The 19438-nt window shown below is 32.5% G+C and overlaps 1 protein-coding gene across 1 annotated transcript; it reads right to left on the bottom strand.

The window, feature by feature from the left end:
- Nucleotides 1-11922: 11922 nt before the first annotated feature.
- Nucleotides 11923-18602, bottom strand: LOC113757105 (aspartic proteinase-like protein 2; the record flags this gene model as incomplete). Its single annotated transcript, XM_027300516.1, has 7 exons — nucleotides 11923-12348; nucleotides 13482-13553; nucleotides 14875-14950; nucleotides 15544-15631; nucleotides 16793-16866; nucleotides 16949-17111; nucleotides 18335-18602. Coding segments are annotated over 7 exons (899 nt in total), but the record flags the coding sequence as incomplete, so codon positions are not given.
- Nucleotides 18603-19438: the final 836 nt, after the last annotated feature.

Here is a 19438-nt window from a genome sequence, read left to right as displayed (position 1 = left end):
ACGACAGCATATTTACAAGATAGAAAGTATAACGTCAAAAACATTAAGAAGATCCCATACCCCCCTACTACCCCATACCCTAACCCCATTTCCTTAATATTCTCCTAAACCTAACCCTCTCCTAACTTTTCTAGACACAAACTCTATTCCAACCTTACTAGCGATTGCCATGAGGCGTTGTTCCGACGGCTTATCTCGGCCATTGGGCTTATATTTTGTGGGAACTTTAACCTTCACCTCCCAATTGGGATTGGACCACTTCACCTTGATAACAGTCTCCAGATCTGCTTTCGATCTAATTACAACTTTGGGAAAACTCTGCAGACGTTGGTATTTCTTGTCAACATCTTTCACGGCGACGAGATAGGTCTTAAGGGCCTTCGTGGCAGTTTTCTTCGCGGTGCGATATGCCCTAAGAAGCCTTAATGATAGTGGGGCAGAAGTCATTTTTGGAATGATTAATTTGGGTTATGATTTCTGGAGTTAGGGTTATGAAGAGGAGCACCCGTCGGCGAAGACAATAGGGAGGAGCTCTCCTTCTTGTTTGTGTGACATATGACTTTGTTTATGTTACAACCAAAAATGGTCCAATGTTGATGTTCATTATCATCATGAGAAGCTATCAAAAAGGAGTGTAGGCTTCGCACCCTTTATTTTTCAATCTTTTTCTTTTTCTTGTATTTTGATCAGTTAAAATGACTCTATGAAGGTCAAAAGATGTTGGGGTTGATGTTTTCTTGCAAGGAAATTGTATAAAATTGATGTTTTGTGAAGTGTGTGCATGAAACGCGGGTAAGTGAAGAAGAAGAAGAGAAAATGAGCTGCATTTGTCTTTTAAAAGAAGAACGAGCAAAACACGGCTCTGAAAACGTGGAGCAGATTTTACAGCGAATCATGTTATTTGGATTTTTTAGGCTTTTGTTTAATGGTGATAGGAAAAATGTTAAGCGATGATGTTAGTTGGCTAGTAATAAAGTTTAATAATATTATTATTGAAACATTGATTAATGGAAGTGGAATTGGAGGTAAAATATTTCACTAAATTTAAATGGAAAAAGGGAAAAATTTGAAATGCAGAGATATGTGAAGTAAAATGTATAAGATAATTTTTTTAAACATGTTCTTTGTGTTTAACTGGAGCTCAGTATATTCAATTATAAATGATTTAATGTTTTTGTGAAGAATTGAGAGGAATTTGGAACATAATTAATATTAAATTATTTAACTAAATTCAAAGGAAAAAAAGGAAATAATATTTGATTTAGAGAAATTTGGAGTAAAATCTATGAGATGATTTTTTTATATATATAATCATGTCATGTTTATTCAATTGGAGTTCACCATGCGCAATAGAGAGGATATCATTATTATTATGCTATTAAAATTAAGTAATAAACAAATAGTGTATAGGAATAATAATAATAGATTTGTTTAGAAAGTATTGAATAAGTATCTAATCAAGAGTTCATTTATTTCTTCTTTTAATATAAATAGAAAATAAGTGGAATAAAATTTATATATTTGGAACAAAATTTATGTTAGGATTTTATTATGACATTATGGTTGTTCAAATACTAAATTAAATTTGAATAAAGAAGGGAAGGAAAAAAGTGAGATATGTAAAAGAAATTTTGAAGCGGGATTTATATTGGCATTTTTTTTATCACACATAGCCGTTCAAACACTAAGCTAAATCTGAATACAGAAGAAAAAGAGGGAAATCAAAGATGGAAATAATTTTGGAGCAAATTTTATTTTACAATTTTTCACCGGACCATGTCTGTATTTATTTTAGAATCTTTTATCAGACCATGTTTATATTAATATAAAATTCTCTCAAACTATATTTATATCATTGATATATAAACTAATGTAGAGGAACAAATAACAAATAATAAATTGGACCGTTCACTTTCTCTGCTTGGCACAAAAATACTACATACTCATTGTTACTAATTATTATCATTTTTTGAATTTTTCAAAACACATGGTTTAGCAATTAGGAAAAAATTGGACGAAAGGAGCAATTAGGATACAATTTTATCGAGCAAAAAGCTTTTCAAGGAAGCAAGTAGGAAAAAATAAATTCAACCTTGCATTCTCTATGTGTAGCATTTCTAGCTATTAAACATTATTTTTCTATTATCTAAAAGTCATCGAAACAATTGGAGCTCAACACATTTAACACAAAAAATATTAGCATAATTATTTTTTAGCAACGAAGAAATAAATAAATGGCGCATACAAATAGCAATAATTAATGTATCCAAAGAGCATTAAATAAGTGTCGAATCAAGGAAATTTCTCTTTTTTCTCTAATATAGAGGAATTTGGAGCAAAATGTACCTTGGGTTTTTTTTATTAGATTATGTTCATTAATACCAACCATGTTTCACTAATGCAGAGAGATTTGGAACAAAATTTATTGTAGAATTTTTTGTTACGCTATGTTTATTAATACAAAGTAATAGTTAGGAAAAAAGCCATTTAAGGATTAGAAAAAGTCAGAGAAACAGACAGGAAATAATAAAGTTCGGCTATTTAAAATGTATACAAGTAATTAAAGCTCATCATTATTTTTTACCAAGACTTTATATGTGGCTTGTTTAATCATCTATTGGTATTATTACTTTTTGACTATTTAAAATGTATACAAGTAATTAAAGCTCACCATACATTTTTTTTCAACAATGTAAAAGAATTTTGAACAAAATTGATATTAAAATATTCAATTAAATTTGGAACAAAATTATACTAAACTATTTTTATGCAACTAATTAAACGATGCATAAAAATAGTAGCAATGAATTAGTACAAAAAGTGTTATATAAGTTGCCACTCAAGGTACTCTTTATTATTATTATTATTTGGCTAGGAATGTAGACAAAGCTGACCATACCTCTTTTTCTTTTCTAGTGATGTAGAAGAATTTCGAACAAAATTGGTATTAAAATATCCAATAAATTTGGAACAAAAATATACTAAAATTTTGTGTTAGTAGCAATGAATTCGTGGCTTATTTATTCATTTTTTATCAGGAATGTAGACAAAATTTGGAGTAGATTCTCTGGTGAGGAACGTAGATGAAATTTGGAGTGAAAATCACACTAAAATATTAAGAGTAAATTTTATATATGCCGTTAATGTATACACTATTATAGTTGGATAGATAACACATGAGCAAATTTTGAATTCAAAATTTGTACATGTGTCATATATCTAATGGTAATGGTGATGGTGTATACGCCGATAGTGTGTATAAGATTAATTCAAATGTTAATGATATGTCTATTCATCCAGATTTGCATCAGTTAATCTAAATTTATAAATATCTCTCAAAGAGAAAAAGCAAGCAAAATCATTTTTTTTCTTAGAATCCATTTGGGGCAAAATTGAAAAACAAAATTTTAGTAGCAATGAATTCATGCTTTCTTATTTTTTACAAAATTGGTGTTAAAATATTCAATTGAATTTGGTGCAAAATTATACTAAATTTTGGTTTTAGTAGCAATGAACTTGTGCTTTATTAGCATTGAAACAATTGGGGCTTTCATTGCTAAAAAATAATCATGCTAATATTTTTTGTGTTAAATTTGCTGAGGTCCAATTGTTTCAATAACTTTTTTAGTATAATAAAGCATGAATTCATTGCTAATAAAAATAGTAATAGTTAATGTATCCAAAGAGCATTAAATAAGTGTGCAATGAAGGAAGCTTCTATTTTTTCCTCTAATATATCATGCAAAAAGTAGTGTTATATAAGTGGTCACCCAAGGGACTCTTTATTTTTTTTTCTGGTCAAGAACGTAATCAAAATTTGGAGCAGATTTTTTTGGTCGAGAATGCAAACGAAATTTGGAGCGGAACTTGTACTAAATTGTTAATGTAAATTTATAAACCATGGCTAAGAGGGCGTTAACAATCACTAAACAGCCACACATGAAACCACAAAAGCGCTGACTTGGGCAAAACCGAAATAAACCGCAGTTGAGAGGGCCATTAACAATTGACCCAATGCATACATGGGTCAGTTAAAGAAGAGTGAAAAACGGTGAAAAAATAGAAAGCAGACAGCAAGAAAAATGACATGCACAAATTGCCCCTAAAGTTGGAGGAAATCACGAAACAACCGGCAGAACATCAGAGGGGACGACACTTCTATTGTTCCTCAACGCTCGCTCTTTTAATAGGTAGTATGTGAGATTACCAAACAGATGTCTCATGTCACTCGAACTTAATTGTTGTGTTTCTTTTTGTTTTCTACATTAACTTTCAAAAGAAATCATATCATATATTATTTAAAAAAATCTTATACTAAACAACATACGACTGAAACGATATAAATAAACTAAAGAATGATCCACCTCCTTGATTTTAGAAATTTTCATATTTGTATCTACCATTTAAAAATAGGGAAATTTGCCAAATTGGTCCCTAACATTTTCACAAAACACTTTTTTAGTCCCTAACATTTAAAATCAGCCAGAATAGTTCCTAACATATAAATTATGAGCCAGTTTGGTCCTAATGCTCGTATTTACTCTTTTTTCCGGCTAAAAATAGTACACCGGCGTAATTTCAAGGGCAAAATCGAAAAAATTCGTTAATCCATAATTGTGCATCCCTCAAACTCTTCCACCACTTCTTCAATTGATTCTCACCCTTTTGTTGAAGCTCTCCAAAGGCTTTGTGGGTTTAAGAAGGTGCAGAGAATTATTTGCCAAATAAGAAGATAAAAATGAGTTCTTTGTTGAAATTGATATCGAATTCAGAGATTTCCAAACTGAAAAGGGTCTTCTTCTCAATAACCATAGCTGCCTGAGAGAACCCATGTTGCTGATTCCTTGGTTAAGAGGAGCAAGGACGGATGATTTTACGAAGTCAGAAGCAGAAGAAGAGATTGGGTCAATGGCTGAATAGAGACGGAGGAATATGGGCTCCGTTCAAGCAAAGATAGCCTGTGGACTTGCCAAAATGCTTCAACAGCTTTCTTACCAAATTTGAGCAATCAATATGAGGGAACTGCAGATATTGGTACAGAGTATTGTGGAAGAAGATGATTATGCATTGGAAGCCGCTGATTGTGACAGATGCAGGCTCTGTCTTGTTTGAAAGAATTGAAGCTGAAGCTTTCTAACCCACAAAGCCTTTTGCTTTAATTTTCCACCTTCTGGACAACTCATGATTGACCCTGTTGTCATAGCCTCTAGCCAGGCTAGTAGATTTCCCATTAATCTTCTGTTCGTGATTGAAACTTTTTCTTGGTGGCTTTGATATTTCTTGAAACTTCTTTTTGGTGTCTTTGATATTTCTGTCTTTTCATTCAATTTTTCTTGTTAATTCTCCATCCTAGTAGCAGTAGGTTGAGAATCAATTGAAGAAGCGGTGGAAGAGTTTGAGGACTGCAAAATTATGGATTAACGAATTTTTCCGATTTTGCCCTTGAAATTACGCCGGTGTTCTATTTTTAGCCGGAAAAAAGAGCAAATACGAGCATTAGGACCAAACTGGCTCATAATTTATATGTTAGGAACTATTCTGGCTGATTTTTAATGTTAGGGACTAAAAAAGTATTTTGTGAAAATGTTAGGGACTAATTTGGCAAATTTCCCTTAAAAATATTATAATTTACATTCGCTTTTTGTAGGTATATTCATACTATTATTTATTAAAGAAAGGAGAAAAAACAAAAAAGGAAGCAACATAATCAGTAGTACATGTCTTTTGCTACCACAGTCCTTGTGGATCATTTCAATCACATGCCTTGCTTTGTCAAATGGACACAAAAACACTGAAAAAACCAAAAAAATCTTGAAAAGCCAATTCCTTAGTTGGGATAATAATACATAACTTCACGTGCTTTGCCCAAGAAATTATTAATGTGCAAAACTATGCAGTTTCTTGTCATTTTCACATAATTTCACACTTTTGGTACATTATTAGGGTGTACAAGGCGTGAGAAATTAGGATGAATGGTGTGGACATCGATTAAGTCTCTCGCAAAGAAAAGAAATGGGTAAATCAAGCCAAATCCCCTTCAAATTTACTTTGAGCATCAATATTAATTACATACACCAAATTCATACACTCACTAATTAATCCTAAATTTTAAAATAAACCCAATTTTAAGTTTCGCACAATCAATAAAACTAGGAAGGAAAAAAGTAAAAGAAAAAAAGTAAATTAACTAGCAATTAATAATTCCTTTGCTTAATATATTTCCTCAATAGTTGCACCTACACACATAGACACTGTGTATTTATATATGTTGTGTATATCTTTTTAAATCATGAGAAAACTACATAAGATTTTTCAGGAATATGAAATGGTCAAAATCAATGAGACTCGGTTGCATAGTCAAGTCTTAGAAGTACGTGTCTGGGTGTGTGTCTATATATATATATAGAGCGGAGAATATCAAATTTGAAATCTCTCATTTATACTTTCTTCGCTCATACCATCCAATTCATTTCTTCCTCCAGTGTATATATGTATATATATATATGTGTGTGTATGTATGTATCTATGTACATATTATAAAATCTACAATGACAGTTTTTCTTTTTGAATGATTTCTTATGCAGCAGCAGTTAATTGGCCAAAATTGTCTCTGAAGTAGTAAAACTTAGTAGGGTAAGTCCTAAGTTCCTAATTAACAAACAAGAAAAAAAAGATTAGAACGAAAAAGACTACCACAAACTTACACCATATCAGGAATTTTAATTAGGTGATATCGCATCAGATGGCAAGTTCGATAATGATGGGTTCATTTTTATATTAGAATTCGTGTTTAACTTGTTTATGTGACTAATGATGATAACTTCCATTGATTATGCTTCACCTACAACGGGAATAGTTGTTAGTTCTAACCCACTTAACAAATATTAAGGTTGTATTTCTAACTCAAGAAGTCAATAGAAACAGTTGTCTTCAGATTTATTTACTGCTGGAGCTTCCAGAAACCAAAATCTTTTCTGCTTTAGTTCAACAATATTTTTAAGATATTTGTACATGATTTTTTTGTTTTTGTTTTTTAGGATAAACAAAGATTCACGTTTTTGTTTAGAGCAATTAATCAACATGGTTAGGTAAGCACAAAGCAAGTAAACTATTATAAATGATTTAAAATCTACAGCCAAAATGATTGTTTTGACCAGTTTGCAAAATCTTTACATGGTTAGGTAGGCGCCCTTGGTTCTAAACCCTAGAAAGTCAAGATAAAGATGGAAATTTGTGGGGAGGTTTTTTTTTTTTGGGAGGAAAAGCCAATCATCAAATGCTTGGGAATATGCCATAAAATGGAATATTAGGAAAGATGGTGGAGAATTTGTTGAGCTTGTTTATGAAGTTATATTGCTTTTTTCAATTTGATATTATTATGATGAGTGATTGATGGAGACACAGTTTGTGACTTATCTCTACATTTGTCAAGACCAATTTTGTAATTGCAGCAGTCTTCATCAACTATGAGAAATGGCCTAGAAATTGCAACAAAATACAAGACAGAATTTCAAGAAACTTCCAATTTAGTGGCTGAATAGAAGATTATTTTAGTTCTTTTGATACGAACATTAGCATGATCCAAAAGCTTTTCCCATTTACTAAAACTACTAGATACAATTTTACACCTTTATTTTGCTTATAAACCTCCCTTCTACGTACTATAAATATCAGCAATTTCAAAACTGCAAAAAGTGATGCTAACAACTACTCAAGACTTATCTGATTTGATATAAATATAGATAAAAGACTACAAGCCTTTTTCATATAAGCTTGGAATGAGAACTTAACAAAATGATAAATTTGCCTTCCAAGTTCAATTTTGAGGATTGTTTCAAATTTTTAGTGAAAGTCAACAATGTTTTTGGATTTTCATCATCTATTTGAGGGTTAAACAATATAGGAGATATTTGGAAAAAAGTAATAAAATTTGGTTACCAAACTTATTATGATCGGTATTTGATGTAGACTTTGGTTTTATAATTTGATCAATGTCTGTTTCATAATGTTAAACAGAAGATCAGATCAATTTCTCCATTTGAACACCAAAAGTAATTTATAAGTGTTACTTTTAGGTAATTTGTATATTAAACTCCCTTCGTCTTATTGATTTTCCCCCATGCCACCAGAAATTAAGAAATGTATTATATAACCAAAATATATCAGCTACTAATGCAATTATTTCCGGTATTGACCTGTTATTAAACTTTGACCGTTTGTTTATTTGGAGCTTAAAAGGAGAGGTACAACTATCAAAAAAAAATAAAAAAATGGAGAGGTATAGAACTTATAGATGGATATGAACTCTTGTTTTAATTATTTTTTAAAATTATATTTTTAGTCAAGAAAGGATAAGACTTAAGAAGTTGGCAGGAGGGAGGGGAAATTGTACCTATAATTTGCAATTCTTGAGATTTCAACTTTAACTATTAAAACGGGGCATCATTGGCATACAAGCTCCTATTTATAGTTGAAGCACGACTTAGAAGTTTTGTTTTTTCTTTCTTTTTTGAAAATTAAGTTACAAAAGGGAAATTTGGCTTTATTTAGCTGATATTTAAAATCCAGGTAGTTTATGGTAAACCAAATTAGAAATCATGACTATTAACCATTATTTTGTTTACAAAGGGTTCATTTACTTCATGGGATGACTGAGGATATAAGATTGAATTATTAATCTTGTGTCATTCCAAATTTGATTACTTTATATATATATATATATATATATATATATATGTATAGGATTAGACATTCCACTTAATCAAATTAATTTCCCATATAGAGGATAAAATAATCCGATTGGAGAAGGTTGTATTAGTTATCCCCAAGTGAGTAGGATAATAAAATTTTGGATTTAGATATCTTTACTACAAAAATAATGCTATATTTTAGTAACTATATAAATCCATATATTGGGCTTATTTGTCCATATTAATAACATTACTGAACTTCGGATTAATTTGCCGCTACTAATAATAGAACTCAATTTTGGATTAATTTGTCCCTATTAACAACATAATTAAAATTGGATAACTTTTTATACACTGTCAGTGTATAAATTTTTTTTTACACTAACAGTTTTAGGTCATATGCCACATAACATGAATTCAAATTCAAATTTCAAATTATGCACATGTGATACACATAAAAACTGTTAGTATAAAAAAATTACCGTACTGTTAATACATAAAAAGTTAATCTATTAAATTTTAGACTAATTTGTCCTCACTAATAACAAAACTAAGTTTTTGACTGATTTGCTGCTATCAATAACATAACAAAACTTTGGATTAGTTTACCCATGGAACAAAACTAAGTTTTAGACTAATTTGCCGCTACTTGCGAATAATAAACCTTATTTTCTTTCACAATGTTGGTTCATAAAAGTTTAGACATATCAATTGAGACTTGTGATCATAGATGGCAAAAAGCTTGCTTAGGTTTAGTAGAAAACTGCCTTAGTTTAAATGCTACATGAGTTTGAGAAGAATTACAACATGTTAAGAAATAGAATATATTTTACAAAACTCTGGAAATTCACTCATAATGTGTTATTATGAAGAAAACATTTCAGTTGGACCCTAAAAACACCTCACATAAAACTTTTGAACATTAAACCTAACATTCACCTTAAAATAAAAAAAAAAGCCAGTTGTGTTTGGAAACTTTTAATTTTATGATAATACTCTAGAATTCAGAGAATGAATTTAGATACCTTAAGAATTTTTTTTTTTTGAGTTTTAGTTCAATTTAATTCAACATTAGAATTGAAAGTGAAAATATAGCTGGAGATGAGAATAGGGATGAAAATGGTACATTTGGATATGTGAAGGACCAAAAAAACCTATTGTAAAAGTGAGGAAATAAAGTAGTATAAAACCTCATATATAGAGGACCTAAATGCATCATTTTAAAAGTGAGGGACTAAAAAACTATATACCTCATATATAAGGGACCAAAATGCATCATTTCAAGTTTATCAATTTCCTGACCCAACGTTTGGGACCTTGGGAGATGCTACATTATTAGGCATGTGTCAACCAATTATTATATAAATTTGGAGAATGGTTCTAAGAAGCATAGAAATTTCCTAAGGTTTGAATTAGTTTGAAACATTGCTTATCTTTTGTGATACTCAGCCTATCTTTTGTGGTTCTATGTCTCCAAGCTGGGATTCCACCATTGTACTCCTTAATTTTTGGAGATTACTTAAAGTATTCCCAGTGCACAATCTTTTTTCTCTTATCTAACCCTTCATTTGGTACGCAGGAATTTCCTGGAATGGAAAGGCCTTTTCGACTTTTTCATTTCATTCTCATATTTGATATGGATCTTTTGAGTCGAGAAGGCCTTTTTCCTTAGAAAATTGATTCCAGTTTTTTTCTAGAAACACCATTTCGAAAACTGATAACTGCACATATGGCCATGCACGCGTGTTTATAAATATTTTGTTTTGATATCTCACATTTGAAATGTCGGCCTCGTTCGGATTTTAAGGTAATTTTAGAAAAATATTAATGCAATTAGCAAACTTTTTGGTTATATATATGTGATATAAAAAGGCGCCAATTACAGAACAAGAATGAAATTTTCTAAAAAAATATTTTTTGAGAAATGATTCTTTCCAAAAATAGAATGCAAAAATGAACACAAGTTCATATGCCGATTGAATGGTCAATTATTCATAATTCCCAAAACTTTTAATTCCTAGGGCTTAACCTCCATTAGTAAACATAGTACAAGCATTTTCCAAAGAATGTGAACCTAAACATACATACATTCATACATACATATATATATATATACACACTGAACTATAGCCCAAATTGAAATATACAAATGCAATGATGTGTTTTAAATTTGTTGTGAACGATAAGCATCATTTTCATACAAAACATTACAAAATGATAAATTATTCCCTCAAAGGAAAAGGAAAATCATGAATGTGCAAAACCACTTGTACAATTCTTTCTTCTAAAGACTATTCACTATTTATCATTTCCTTTTTTGCTACTCCGGCTCAGTATAGATTAGGTGTTTTTAGGTTTTTAAAAAATTTTATTGTAATGATGTGTGTGAAAACAACTATAGTAGATGGTCCATTTGATTTAGGTGTTTTTCAAAATGTATTTCGAAGTGTTTTCAAATTTAAAATTTTATTGAAATATTTTTAAAATTTTGAAAATTTTTCACCACCCATCCCATCCTCCACTGCCACCACTAGCCTCCCCCTCCTGTCTCCTCTCTCCCCTCCTCCCCCCTCCTCCCCCTGCTGTCTGTACGTTACATTGGTAGGTCCACATAGTTTTTTTTAAGAGATCCAATGCATGAAAGATGTATAACAATGACGTATACATATACACATGCATGTATGTATATGTATATATATGTCTGTGTACCTATCATTGTTGAAGTTCAAGACTGGAAGAAAATAAACTTCAAGCTCTCAGTAATTCACAATGGTAGGTCCATATAGTTCCTTTAAGAGATCCGATGCATGAAGATAGACAATAAACTCTAGAAATAAGATACAATTAGATAAAAGATTTGAAATCTGTTTATTTATATGACTAAAGAGAAACAGCCATGCACCTAGGAGTTTTTACAAAAACCAGATCCAGAAAGAACCACCCATCTTATTTTTTTGGGCTCAATACCTAGTCTGGTGTTCAGAAACCTTACAGAGCTAAACTAATGCCAAATATTCGCCATCCAGATTTCATGCAAACCTAACAAATCTGGTAGGCAGTCCATATAAGTTTCTTTGATGAAAATCAAAGGAACTGATTTAGTAGTCTGTTCAAGACTCCTGAACTGTTATACTGTAACTTAAAGTACATGCAAAAGCTGTAACTGATGCTGGGAATATGGGGGGTTACAAGTTTTGTGGAGTACACTAATTAATAATACTGTAATCATGGATGATCATAGAACATGCTGCCGATATCTTGCAATATAAGAGATGGTCACTATATATACGGAGCTATTTACAAAATTTGTTTTCAGAGAATTTGCTACTATCATTGCAAAATTTCCAAGGTACTAGAACAGACTAAAAACTAACCTTTGTATGCCAAATTGGATCACTATCTTGATAGTCACACCACTCTGTTATATACTCTTGTGAATACTTTCTAACAGTCAATTATTTTCTATATCAATTTCTTGATCTTAACATTCACCATGGCAGTCACAAACCAGTGAAAATAGCTTGCAGCAGAGTCATCAGTAACAAGAAGATAAAAGCCTTTTGTGCGCTTTGGCTGAAGGCGCAAGATGGTATAGAATGAGCACCAACCAGATGCACTGACCCTGTAATTTCATCCTTCAGTTTAATGCTGGAAGAACCTGAAATCAATGATGAATTTTACAGTTAAAAGGAGTGGTTCTAACAGAACATCAAATATGCTGGGCAGTAACATCAAGCTCTTTCCTTCAGGCTGTGTAACTTGATCAACAAGTTTGCATTTCCCATTCCAAAAACAAATAAATAAATAAAGGTTTCAGAGTAACAACCTTCTATGGATAAACATCATTAAAACTTGGAGTAGATAAGATTTTTGTAAGGCTTGCATCTCATGAATGCTAGAAAAGAATTAATGCATTGCTGCATATAGCAATGATATGAAAATGTATATAATGTTTGATTGGTCTGCACTCTACTTTCCATACACAAGAAATGTTCTATAGATTTACCAAAAGATGGCAAAATGCTATCGGTACGCCAGGTAGAAATCTACAAAATCAAATCATGCAGTCAAGCAAGTTAGAGGTGCTCCCTTACTTTCTGGTTGAAAGATATTCAGCCGAAACAATTGCACTATTGCTTGATATCATATGTAACAACTAAACCAGTTTAAAAACAAGGCCCAATCTTGCAACGTAAATATGGAAGCCCATGGCATGAAAAGTTACAACACCCTTCACATCCCATTCTTGTGAAAAAGAAGCAAAAAAAAAAAAAAGTAGTGACAACCTAGAGCTAACAAAATATATTATCAAAATAACAATCCACATGAAGGTGAACAACTCCACCTTTTCCAGCTCTCCACATCAATCCACATCTAACAAAGCCCACACCCACAACTCCACATCTTTCCCAGCTCTCCCATTCAACAGAATAACATAAAGGTGAACAAAAACACAAATGGAGACTTTGAGAGTAGGGTCCCAATGTTACCCATTCCAAAAAGCACCTTAAGATACAACCAAAAGTGCAGTGTGATCCTTCCTCCTCCAAAAGAAGAAACATGTGTATAAAAAGGGGAAGGATTCCGTTGTTAAGTTAGCTTGCTATTAGATTGACTGTACAAATGGACAATGTAGGAATGCCACTTTACACCAACCAAGATTAACAGATAATTGAATAAAACAAGCACAAGAATACAACAGCTAAAAAATGTTGAAATCAGCATAAATCTTTAGCATTCTTGAAAACATCAAAAGAAGACTTGGACAGATACATGTTTGTCCATACTTACAATTGTATGTGGTCCAGCCAATTGTTTGATTTTCCAGATCATATAAGACCAGCTTGTTTGACAGTACCAAATCTGTTAACCAAAAGAGTGCATTGTGGTTAACAACAAATGAGGCAGAGAGGACTAAAGATGCTCATTCAGCTGGTCATTGAGTTACAGAAAATTCAGGCTCCAGTGGAGAGAGTGAACCAATGAAATGAAAATGTTGAAAATTGCATAAAGAAAAGAAAGACAATTTTTCTGCAGTGACCATTTGACTGATTTTATGAAGAGCTTCCAACTGCTACAGTAAGCCACAACCTCAGCATTACTAGACTGATTTTATCTCTTTAGAATACTTGTTTTCCTTGGGATTCAGTTCCTTCAAAACTCGCTAGAGCATGGATGATTTGAAGTTCACCGAAAAAACTATATCTCACACTCGAAAAATAGACCCAAGGCAACCATCTAAATCATAAACCAAAAGGTTAAAATAATTGTACATTACAGAAGATTTTCATATTCAGGATGGGTAAAGTGTAGAATTGAAGAGATTAGGAAAAAAGGAAAGGAAAAGAAAAGAAGTGGAATAAGAAGAATGAAAACGAATTTTATGTGATTTTGAAGGCATGCAAGATTCTAGAAATTCCATTAGAGACTGGTAGATACCATTAGATTAAATTTTTATTATTTTCTTTATCCTAATTCCCTTTATCAATTAAATGTTCTCTTTTGTGCTATGCAATATGCCACTGCCTGAAACGAGAGGGAGTAAGGTTTTCTGGTTGGTAAATAACAACCAGTTCTATGCAGGACTGCCAAGTAATGCAGTAAAAAGGGAGCTGAGGTTTGAATTTGGTTCTCCAGAAGAAAAGAATGATAGGATGGAAAAGAATGATCAAGGTTTGTGTCATATTTCAGAAGTTTTGAAACTGCAATTCATGTTGTAGAACCCCAGCCAATTGAATATGCACTTGTAAAACGACAAGTAAAGTATCAGCTCCCAAATTTGAAAATTTTCAGTTACTTGTATCAAATCAAGATTTTTCCTATTTCTTTTACAACACATATTGGTAATCTTAACTTTGCATAGAGATATTCCAAGTCATAAAAGGTGAAACTTGCATGAAAGGTTTGGCCATAGAGAACATAGTTCAGTGGAGACTCAATTATTAGTAGTTCCACATCACAATTTCTTTTTTTATTTGTCGTCCTGTGGGGGGGGACGGGAGGGAGGGAGGGGAGGACAGATGAACCAAAGAATAGAGACAGGAAGAAAGAAACAGAAAGCCAGAAAGAGAGAGCAACTAGGACAGAAGCATTTAGTTAATTGCTCAAGATGGTTAAGTGAGATGATGAGTTCTGTATATCAAAGAGAACCAGTAATGAATGTATTAAACACAGAGAAACATACCTCCTAGGAGCGTAATATTCGTCTTCTCACCAGAGAGTACCCCACTGTTCTGCCATCCAACACACATTAACCCATCCTGCAGAAGTAGCAAGAAGAAAAAAATTTCATTAGACCTAAAAACCAGAGCATGGGTATTTGAAGAAGGTTTCTGAGGACATGTAACAGCAGAAGAGAAGTTCTGATGCAAAGGAGACAGCAAAAAAATATGTCATGATTTAATATGTACCAAACCACCTGACCTATGCCGAAACCAAGTATTATGACTTTAAAATCAATATAGTGGAGTGCTCAACCTCACTGTTATACAGAAACAAAAGCATCTGTATTGCAACATGCAACTCTTAACCAGAACTGTACTGAAGCAAATTCAGAACTGATCTAATTCTACTGTAAATAACAAATTATGAAGAAGTCACTAATCAGAACTCTTTTAACTCTACCACTAAGAACAAATCAGGAAAAGGCAATAGTTGAACAAACATCTTGTGAACCCCACCACCAACACGACCCCCCCCCCCCCAAAAAAAAGGGGCCAAGAATAAAAATGAAAATAAAAACAACAAAATTGAAAACAGAAGAAAAAATAAAAATATAAAAAAAGTGAAAACAAATTGATGTCTGTCAAACAGTGTTAACTTCGCAAAAGAAACTTGGGTAGAAGATACTTACAAAAGGAAATAGATAATCATGTGGATAAACTGTCAAATTAAGTGAATTTCCAAAGTGAAAAGTGACTGGGGGAAACCCGTCATCAACACTGCAAGAGATAAGAAAACATTATTTCAAATTTTCCAATAAACCACCAATCGCCATTGCCAGTTATCTAACAGAATCTCAAACAACATAACTGGAGGACAAAATTGAAACAACTTCAAATCTTTGGGTGAAAAGAAAAAAAGATGAAGCCACATAAAGTCCTCAACAATATAAGTATGTGTGAGGAACAACTTTAACAAGAAATAAATGGAACTCCCAAATTCAAGAGAAATTTCCATTAAGTTAATGACTTCTTAGCAAGAGAAGTTAAGAAGCTATTTTTAAATGTATTGCAAGTAAGCTTTCCCTTGGAACTGGAATTGGCACGTCTCAAGCAGCATTTTTACCTCATTCTCATGCAGATCATATATTTTAGCATTAGACAGAAAATATTTGTATAAAGGATGAAAAGCTAAAGACAACCTAATTTTGTTTCAAGTCAACACCCAGAGATGGTGGAATTTTGGCATAGACAATTCGGTGTTTATTAACCAAAAAAATGATTAAGACGTATGGGAGAGCCTTATTGGCCTAATCTATTGAAATAAAAGTTATATAGCAGAACCTCAAATTAGAAACTGAACCATTTAGTAACGTTTGATATGGTAACATCCAAAAACTTGTCATACTTATAAAGACTCAGCTTGAGATTTTCCACGAAACAATAAACTCCACTTCTTAGATCCAACAAATAGTGCGTCTGGTTCATCTCATTCAAAATTTCATACTTTTGTTCATGTATGCTCCAGCAATTCTTAAGAATGTCACTGACTCCAGGGAAAGTTCGTATTATGTCACATGAAAATCACAGTACAGTCGAAATAATTTCCAATAGAATAGAGGAGGTTACAGTACCTATTAATCAGCATCAGCAAAATATTCCCTTAAAAAAAACTAATCAGTAGTTTACGTGTTTATTTTTTCTGAATTATCAGATAAAAATATTTTACTGACTTATCAGAATCAGGTCAAACAACTTAGTTGTGCACTTGAATCAGGTTTTTTGTAACCCATCCAACAAGAAAGATGCACTGAAATATTATCCCGCTCACATCATCTCTCTACACCTCAGTCAACTTTGAATGTTTGCTCTAAAAGATGTCACGTCATAAGAAACGACTAAAAAAAAAAAAAAGATGGTTAGTTGAATTAATCACCATACCTATCAGAGTAGTCAAAGCACGTATAGTCATCGTGAACTATTTGCAGTTTCAAATCAGGTTGCCAGGACAGTATCTTCAAACATGTTTGAAAAGAAAAAAAGATAAGACAAGTGCACCCCAACTTAAGGTTATTCTGTATATAAGACAAGAGATACCTTTACTACTAGTTGCTGATATACGACTTCTGGGAAATAAGCCAAGGTTGTACCACTATCAATTATTGCCCCTTTTGTATCTCCAACAGTGAATACCTCCGTAGGAAGACTTAGCATAACATGACCGACTTCAATTGCTGTCATGTTGACATTGTAATGCGACCTTACATTTTTCCATGGTAAAGTACACGTTTGGTTAACAGAAGAGGAATAAAAGGCCAATTTTATGTTTCAAAACTACAACCTAAAATATGATATTATAAACACATCAGACAGAAGGCAAACAGCAAGACACGCTAAACTGGTCATGAGCTGCTTCTACTTGAGATCACAATTAAACAAAATTTTCCCCAGTAATGAAACATTTTAGATCCAAAGTCTTGTATGCACATTCAACAAATTTGTATGTAAGATGCCTGCAAAATCTGTAATTTGGATACAATAACTGGATAGTTTAAGAACGTCAATACATGAAGAAGCATATTCCATACTTTGATATTTATGGATACATGTTTCCAGATTTGACACCACTGCATCTACTGACTGTAAAAATATCTGCTTAAGTTATTTATCTCCATAGATAAGCTGATAGATTCTCCACACAAGAACCAACAGCAAAATCAGCAAACAAGACAAAGATGAGTTGTCTCAATCCAAAGATAGTTTTCAATCATACAAGTCATCTGCTACATCGTTTCATAGAACATGACAAAAGAAAGTACCACATGTAAGAGAAGCAATGCATGGAAATCCATTTGTACTGTTAAATTCCATAAAAAAGCACACATTTAGATCTGTTCTCCTAAATGTTAGCTTGCAAGGGCACCAGATTTTCTAGTTACCAACTTATAATAATGTCAACCAAGAATAAGGTTATATGCCTGGTTTCTGCTGGCATCACTTCTCAGAAAACCAAAAATCAAAAACTTTTCACACATTAATGTAGATACATAAATCAATACAGACCATCCAAACTCCAATTTTCAAAGTAAAAAGATGTAAAAGTAATCAAACTGAAATTTCAATCAAGGGTGAACCAGATATGCAGGCTAAATAACCAAGGTAAAACCCCAATTTAGTAATCCAAAGAACATAAGAAAACATTTTTCCAATTGATTAATTCAGAGGATTATAAAATGTTCCTGAACATTACAAGCAAATTGAACATATCAAATACTGCCACATCAAATTAATTGTAATTGTAAAACCCTTTCTCTTGATCTACCAATCTAATGATAAAAAAGGCCAAACCAACTATTCAACTTTGTTAAACATGATCGAGCAAGCAGTGCCTCACAAAAGAACATACCGAGCAAACCACATAAATTATCATTCAGAAATCTGAAAAGTGAAAGTAATTAAGTTCATAGGAAAGATCCCACATACTGGTTTGGTACTAAAGCTGTCATGTTAACTTTTGGTTGAACAACATGTCCTATGGCAAAAATTCCACCACCATTTACACCATCTAAACAATGGGCAAACATATTTTTCACCCTTCCCGCTGATGCAAGCTGTGAAATCAAGGATGAATTTGCCTTTCCAAAACCAAGTACACCATCAAGGGCATCATCAGATGAACTAAGATCAGCTGATGGTCCAGCACCACACCTGCCAAATAAGCAGAATTTGGTAATTGACAGGAAGAAACAAGCTATCCATCACCAATTGCAAAAGCCAAACCATTAATCCAGTAAACCATCTTCTACGATTAAAACTAATGCACAAGAATACATAAGACAAATTTGCAGCCCCAAGATATCTAAAAAGTGAAAAACTGACACAGAATTCTTGTCTAACTTCTGCAATGCAATGCAAGAATAGATAAAGAAAGAAATACAAAGTATCTCTTCAGTCACCTAACACTTTTTCCACAGAGAATATTGGTATTATTGCAAAACAAACCTTACATACCCATGATATGCATGCAAAGACCCATTTTCAGAAAAATAAACAACTAAGTGAATAAGATCAGAAAGAATTTCCCAAAATTTTGGTTTGCTTGAGATTATGATCATCAATGAAATGAAGAATCCAGCACTAAAAGCTTGTACCACAACCAAGCAACTTGACTTGATGCGTACTCTAGAATTGATTTAGCTCTAGTAACACTGAACTTGAAATTCTGCTAAACCCATCTCATTTTTATAAAGGTTAATGGACTTGCTTTGGACCACTGTACCAGGTTTTGGCACATTATAATATCATAACCTGCCTGCAGCAACATAAAGAAACTGCATAAGCAGCTCTACTCAAACCTTCCAGAGATCAAAATTAAATCTGAGTGTGCAATATGCAAGGGATGATTATCCCATGGCATGGGCAGCTCGGAAGTTGTCGAACGCCAAGCTACCACAAAATTTAACTAATTGTCACCTAAACTAAGAGTTACACAATGATGGGCATGGAAAGCAACAACGCATCTTGAATGGTTGACCATGTTGGCGGACAAAATTTTGTGAGTGGGATAAGGCATCTTTTTGTCAAAAA

The sequence above is a fragment of the Coffea eugenioides genome, unplaced genomic scaffold, assembly GCF_003713205.1.
Source record: "Coffea eugenioides isolate CCC68of unplaced genomic scaffold, Ceug_1.0 ScVebR1_2739;HRSCAF=3822, whole genome shotgun sequence".
Lineage (NCBI taxonomy): Eukaryota > Viridiplantae > Streptophyta > Magnoliopsida > Gentianales > Rubiaceae > Coffea > Coffea eugenioides.
This window is presented reverse-complemented; position numbering and strand designations above follow the sequence as displayed.